Below are 7594 nucleotides of genomic sequence, written 5' to 3'. Positions count from 1 at the left end.
CCCGGAGACGGGCCGCGCTATCGGCAGTTTCGGTCCGGTCGGACTGGACTGAGTGGGCGCGGACGGTCGGTGTGATTTCCCTCTCTCGCTGTTCTCAAGTGTTTGATCTGTGTCAGGAGCCATCGATGGAGATCCTTCAAGAAGAGGTGCAAACGGAGAATGAAGTTTTGGAGGTGTACTGCGTTCCGCGAGGAGAGCGTGCGCTTTACACCGCAGTGGCACTGGCTCTCTACCCCCCAGTGGCGCCCATCGTAGGGTTACGGTGGTGACGATTCACCACCGTCTATCAGCTAAGGTAGGTAGGTAGGGCAAGTAGAAGGTAGGTGAGGGAGGGGAAGGAAGAGAAAGGGAAAAGAGTAAGGGAAAGAGAGGAAAGGAAAAGAGAGAAGAGAAGGAAAGAAAATAAGAGGAAAGGGAGGTATTCATAATGGTTATAAGAACAGTCCGGCCCCGGCCCAGGGCCCCGCGGCTCGGGGCTCGGAGCTGTGGCCCAGCCGAATCAAACAGCACCAACACTCCTGAATGCATTTCCCATCAGCTGGTTCAACAACTTGGCTTGCCACAAAGCATTGCATATTTATTGGCATGCAACTCGCAATTTGAACGAAGTTTTCCTCTTACTTTCACCATTTTGAAGTTAAACTTTTGTGTCGAGTTCAGCACGCCTCCTCATATTAATTTTTTCGCTCGCTTCGCTTGCGATTCTTTTCCAATTTCATGGCACTTGGAGCTATGTTTTTCCCGATCAGTCCGCTCGCTCGTGACCTTACGGCTGGTTGCTCTTTGCTACGGAGTCTAATTTTAATCACCCTTTGTTGCCTATTATTTAAATAGCTAACTTTTTGCACACAATACTTATCTTAAATTTTACCAAAGCAAGGGACACGAAACACAAAATTTTCGCTCGCTTCGCTCGCAGATTCCTCTTACGTTGGCTCGTGCCGCATAAATTAATGTATTCGGTACACGCTGTCAGTTAGTAGTTATTTTGAAAATTTGGTAAATTTCATTAGGTGCTTCAATTTAGCCATACCCTCAATCAGGGAAGCTAGGGAATAAGTTGGCGTTTAATCAACAACAAAAATTAGCCCCTAAAAGTAGGCAACCCTAGTGTTGCGCGTCCAAAATTGGCCGTAAAGGTAGGTAGGTACGCCTTAAAGGTAGGTAGCAGTCCCCTCTGTCACCACCGTCTCCAGATACGATGGGCGCCACTGCTACCCCCATGACCCTGCGGCGGCGGACCTGCGTGGCCGAGAAGTCAGGCGGATTCTTAACGCCCAACGGGACGGCAGGCCTGTGGTTGGGGTCGAATGCATACGGGCACTGGTGCACCTGTATGCTCGACCGATACAAGTCCTGCGGCTGCGCCCCTTGAGGTGTACATCGTACCAGCCGGTTGGAGGAGTGGATGTTTATACTACTGACGTGGTGGCGGCGCGGACGCCGAGGACTGTGGAACTTCCCTCGCAGGCAGCGCCAGCGACACCAGGGGCTTCGCTCGCAGGCCTGTCTCCGCTGTTAGTTGCGGGGATCACCAGGGAAGTCTCTCCGTTCCCACCCACGGCGCCGACGCAACTCCAGCTCTCGCGCCCGTGGCCGAGGCCGCACGTGGTGGATCATCGCGAGCAAGAGGAGCCCGCCGCCGATGCAAGCCCCAAGGTCAAGGTTGCGACGTGGAATGTGTACGGCGGTGCGGCTCCGGGTGATCCTGAAGACATCGATGGCGTCCTCTATGGCCAGGGGGTCCATGTGGCGTCGCTTCAAGAGACTCGGATGCCACGGCAGGTGCTGAGGACGGAGCATTACACCTGGATTGTCGAGGGGGTCCCGAAGAAAGGGGGCAGGGATGTGGCGCTGCCTGGGTTTCGCTTCCGCAGTTACACTAGGGCACACGACAACGTGTTGCTGGCGGAGGTGGAGCTCGGGGGGCACTTGTTCACCGTGGTGGCGGCGCACGTCCCTGCTTACGGGGTGGCTGGGCAGCGCAGCACTTTGGCGGCAATCCACGCATGTCTCCTGGCTGCCCAGGCTAGGCAATGGAAATTGCTGCTTGGTGATCTGAACACGCATTTTTGCCAGGCTGACCGGCGTGGGGACGAGGCTGTCCCACCCCCGGACGAACCACTCAGCGGGAGCGGTGTTGGCCATGGCCCGGACGCTGAAGCTACACGGATCGTCACCACCTGGAAACAGGCGAAGGGCTGCAGCTGGACCTGGCACCCGGTGAAGGGGTACTTGGCGTCATGGCCCGCAGGACTGCCCCTGGCCCGGATGGGCTACCGGTGGAGCTCTTTCAACAGGCCAGTGAGCTCTTCGTTTTGCACCTGACGGCGGTGATGGCTGACGCCTGGACGTCGGGGACCTTCCCGGGGGAGTGGCTGACCTCTGCTCAGCACCCCCTCCCGAAGGTGCGACACCCGAGGACAACGGAGGACTACCGGACCCTCTCGTTGTGCTCGGTGAGCTACAAGGTGCTGGCACCTGGCACTCCATCTGCTGGCCCAGCTCCAGGAGGCGGTCCCACCGATCCCCTTTTATCATGCAGGGTTTCGGGCGCGGCGGTCGACGGATGACCAGCTGTACGTGCTGCGGGCGGTCATGGATGCCTGCTGGCATGTGGCACGTTCGCTGCACGTCGTCAGCTTAGACATCGAGCCTGCCTTCCCGTCGGTCGTCAAGCAGAAGGTCGTGGACATCCTTCTAAAGTTGGGAGTCGACACCTACCTGGTGAACAGGGTGATCGCGCTGGCGCTCACAGACTTCACCTTCCTGCGCTGGGCGGCGGCAAAAACATCGACGGTGGAGAGGCGGCTGGGACTGCGTCAGGGGTGCCCCATGAGACCTTGGCTATTCACCCTTGTGCTGCAGCAGGAGCAGGACAACATCGACGTCATCCCGGCCGTCTTGGCGTATGCGGACGACCTGCTGGTGATGTCCGACGAGTTCCCGGATCTGGACCACATTGTGGCAGAGTTGGCCCGGGACCTGGCGCTCCTAGGACTTCACCTAAGTCCGGCCAAGTGTGAATACTTGCTACGCTGGCCCGGGTGGGAGGACCCGGAACCGCTCCCCCGCCCGACGGTGCTGGGGGGCCTGCAGGTGACGAGAGTCGATTCCTTAATCTATCTTGGTGCACTAATCTCCTCTCACCTGCCCAGGGGCGACGCAGTTCACCATCGGGTGGGAAGAGCTCAGCGGACGGTCGCCGCAATCCTACCGCTGCTCCGAGATCATTCATTGCCTCACTCCGCCCTGGAGCGGCTCTACGCGGCGACGGTAGTGCCGGCAATGGCATATGAACGCTCTACGGCCTCGGACACGCAGGCGACGAGGGCATATCTGCGTCGTGGAAATTACATCTTATTACAGGCTGTCGTGGACACGGGCAGGCGCCCGCACCTGGCAGCGCCTCAGATCAGGCGATCCTACTCGGTGTCCAACACCCGAGCCATACGGCGGGCGAGGATAGGCTTCTAGGGGCACATCAGTGCCCCAAATGCTTTGCATTTCTGGCAATTAATTGCATCTTTCTACCTGCCCTTTGCTTGATGTTAAGGAGGGGGTGTTACTTGCCCAGCTCTGACGGGGCCGCCCCACCCCCTCCCTGTACCTTACCCCTTCCAGGGAACTTGCGCTATTAACCAGCACACACGAGTTTAGCACCACTGACCCTCGGTTGACGCGCGTGGAGTGCGCCGATGGGCTCCTCTGGGTTTGTGCGACGTTCGCCACCCTACACAGGGGCTGGTCTTTGCGAAACACTTTTTTTCCAGGCGTGTCCCGGGGTCCCGTGCCAGCGGCTTCGCTAAGCCCTGCCCCACCCATGGATGGCTCTGTTAAGGGCTGCTCACGGATGTGGTGAAGTGTCGATGGCATAATACTGGATTGAGGCGGTGGCCTTTGCCTCGTGGATACTACTATCTATCTATCTAGAACAGAGGTCTCAGACTGTGACGTCACGCGGGCCGCACGAATCGGACCTCTCACTCGCACTCACTGCGATCACATAGCTCCATCTCTCTCCAGTGCGGCCCTTGCGGCCCGCGGGCCGCGTGTCTGAGACCCCTGATCTAGAATGCTCATCTTCGAGGTCGACCTGCCTTTTAATGGTACAAAACGACCCTGAAAATCCCAGGTCGCAGGTCGCTTGCTTGATAGGGTGTTCCAGGCTATCTATCGAGGGTACTGTGCGTTGGCTGCTGCCGTGCTCCGCTCTCCCACGCCTCCGGCAGGTGAGTCGGGCGAGCCGCTGGAGCCGGCAGTCAGTCTGCATGGAACGCGCTATTTTCCTATAGCCATCTCTCTCACGCGACACTCATCGAGGCGACACTTATCGACAGTCCACTATTGCTACATGTACGCTGGACCACGTCTCGCGTAACAGGGTTCGCGATATCTTACGAGACCCTGACACTGTCACTCTGCGACGCACCTGGCGCGCACACAGCAAGGTCTGCGGCGCCGACACCCAAGACGAGTTAATAAGAGTGTATGCGAAAATGGGGCCCCCTGGCCCAAAAATTTGACGTGCTCACAGCAATTTTGACATATTGTTATGCAGAAATCGACGTTTTAGTGATACTAGATAATCTAGGGACCCTTGAGCCCAAAGGAGGGTGTGGTTCGACGCCAAATGTGTGGTTTGGGTATTACTTCCTTGCATTTTTTTTTCAATATGAAGCTTTTCTTTAGCGATTTAGATCATTATGTCATTTTCACCTTATTTTCGACAAGACATGCCCCCTAGCAACCGAACGGTGCAAGATAGAGCGAAACGGATGAAATTTTTGTCAGTAGGGTTCTACTTCGGCGAGTTATCACTTAGGAACCCAGATTAAAATGTTGTCGAATAACGTCTATTTTAGGGCCTGTTTTTGATATATTTATTTTTTTAATCCAATTTTTGAGCTAGAATGTTAATCTTTGAACTTGATCTGTCTTTTCATTGGCTGAGCGATTAGCAAAGCCCATCACTCCACTGACCGAAAAAGTTTCATTCTGTTTGTTTGTTTTTCTGCACGATAACTCGAGAATGAATAGGGTGTTGCAGGCTATCCAAAACGGAAGTAGGAAAAGAACAAACTCACTGACTTTGCTGTAGCCGTAACGGCTCTGATTGGTCGTCCCGATAACGTGCCACAACGGCCTGTCTAGTATGGAAAACTGCCAGATCAGTTTCGAGCTCCCCTCCATATTTAAAAGGTTAGAACCGGATCAAATAACTACCATGGTACTTTCTCATACTGAACATGCGGAAACAGATAAGTCAGTGAGTTTGTTCTTTTCGACTTCCGTTTTATATAGCCTGGAACACCCTATTGAGATAGGGATCCGGGAATTTTAGGGTCGTCTTTTGATGCCGAACCACTCCCCCTTTTAGGCTCAAGGGTCCCTAGATTATCTAGTATCACTATAACGTTGTTTTTTCAGAACAATCTGTCAAAATTCGAACTTTTAATGAGAACCTTTACCGAACAGTAGAAGTTCCATTTCCCTCATTTAAGAGTAATAATTCCCCAACAAATGCTTTACGTCATATTTTGGGGCCGGTAGGCCCTGTTCCCGAATGCCCTCCGATTAGCCCGTCGCGCGTGTCAGCGCCGAGCGCGTCGCAGCGTGTTTCGTGAGCAATCGCGAAGCCTGTTACGCGAGACGTGGTCTGGCGTAGATATAGCTAGTGATAACAAGCGACCCTCAAATCCCAGATTGCTATCTCAATTCTTTTTCGAGTTATCGTGCGGACAGACAGAGTGAAGTTTTTTTGGTTTGTGGGGTAATGGGTTCGCTAATCGCTCAGCCAATTAAAAACATTACATGCGATATGCGCGATTTCCTTGTTGTGTGCAGGCCTGCAGAATCATTTCAATTGTCCATATTTACGTTAAAAAATAATAAAGATGCTCTTGAGGCTATTAGTTTCCAATTTGTTAAGGAAAAAATATTTTATTTAAGTTTCTTAACCAAAGGTCTTGCAAGGGAAAAACAAACAAGGAATTTGTATTAAATAAAGCATTCCGGTAAAGCTGAAATGCAGAAGAATGCAGGGAACAAGAAAACGGAAGTCACCATGTTAAAGCATAGCGATATCCGGTTTCTTCTTCCCCGCATTTTTCTGCATTTCAGCTTTACCGGCATGCTATATTGTACATAAGCTATGTACTATTTTAAGTTGGTGAGCAGGATTAGAACCAGTTTCAGTTTCACGTAAGCTACAGTCTTTTTATACGTAAATACGCATGCCGAAATATGTGCATAAGCTAGGCATAAAACCATGCGTACTTATGTACAAAAATCTACAGAGCCTCTCAGTGTGTCGTTACCCCCTCGCTGGAAAAATACTGATGCTTCTGTTTCTGTTGCAGGGGTTATACAGCGTAAATAATGAACCAATTTCCTGGAGACTTCCAAATATCCCAGCACTACCATATGGTAGTTACCGCATATGGTGCAAAATGGGTCAGATCTCCCAGGAAACTGTAAGCTGTCAGCTGTGTCTCGAGGTCTCCGCAAACCCTGAAATGACCCTTTAAGGCGTTTACACCGCTCGAGTTGCAAGCGAAATCCACTAGGGCTCGCCACTGTCGGCAGCGCAGCGGCTAGGCTGGCAGAGTGGCTGCCGACGGCCGCTGCCAGCTCGGTGCGGGAGGCTGTCATAGTTCGTCAAACATCACAGGATTCCAATAAGTGAATAGACTATGCAGGGCTACTGGCTGGACGCTACCTGGACGTGGACGTGGCCGAGTCGGCCGATTGAAGTCGCGGGAACAAAAGGTGTCCCCCTCCCCCTCTCCTCCGAAGCGCTGCACCGCTGCAGCGGGGTGCGCTGTGCTTAGGACGGCGGACTGGACAGGCGAGCGAGCGCGGCCTGGGCCGGGGCTCCAGCCAGCGGCTCACAGCTAAGTCCTGGGAGTCGATCCCGTTAAAAAATTTACTCACTTCAAGATATATGCTAGGCTGATTTCGGAAAAAGAAGAAAAAAAGGAAGAAAGTTACAGTAAGGACTATCACTGTTTCTTCGTTGCTTTAGAACAATGTGAATGATTAAAAGATTAGAATTTGAATGTCAATTTAAAACTCTGACAAAGAGACAAATTTAGGAAAAAAATAACCAGAAAATGGACTTTAAATTTTCTCTTTTGCCTTAGTGTAGCGTAAATATAGTATGAAAGGAAATGAAATGTCAAGATGTCAGTCTTACATTTGTTTTATTTAACAACTTAGACTTAAAAAACATAAAAAAATATTTCTCAGGCTGTAAGTCTCATGATAATTTGATCAAGAAATCCTGAAGCCATGCACACATTTGTTTTTCGGGGTTACCTAATTGATTTAACCAAACTTCAAACAAGTCCGATTTATTCAATCGGATCCATAAAAACAAATGTGACTTGGCTTCAAGTTTCACAAGCATAAATTGATCATAAAACTAAACCTTGGTCACACAAAACAAAAAAATACAGCTTGGAACACATTATGAGGATGATCCGGAAGTTGATGCTGCAGCCTCGAAGGTTTGAATGGCGTTCGATTTGGTTTGATTAACAGCTGTAAAATAGAAGTGACGCATAAGGCAAAGAATTTTTAAAAAAATATT

General features: G+C 51.6%; 1 protein-coding gene across 1 annotated transcript in view; it reads left to right on the top strand.

Moving 5' to 3' along the window:
* LOC127751074 (uncharacterized) overlaps positions 1-7566 on the top strand; it is a 22292-nt gene extending 14726 nt beyond the window's left edge. The window contains exon 4 of the mRNA XM_052274051.1: positions 6363-7566. Within this exon, the coding sequence (XP_052130011.1) occupies positions 6363-6530 (168 nt within the window). The 3' untranslated portion in view covers positions 6531-7566. The remainder of the gene's footprint in view (positions 1-6362) is intronic.
* Positions 7567-7594: the final 28 nt, after the last annotated feature.

This window comes from Frankliniella occidentalis, unplaced genomic scaffold, assembly GCF_000697945.3.
Source record: "Frankliniella occidentalis isolate FOCC.00 unplaced genomic scaffold, Focc_3.1 Scaffold331, whole genome shotgun sequence".
Taxonomy (NCBI): Eukaryota; Metazoa; Arthropoda; class Insecta; order Thysanoptera; family Thripidae; genus Frankliniella; species Frankliniella occidentalis.
This window is presented reverse-complemented; position numbering and strand designations above follow the sequence as displayed.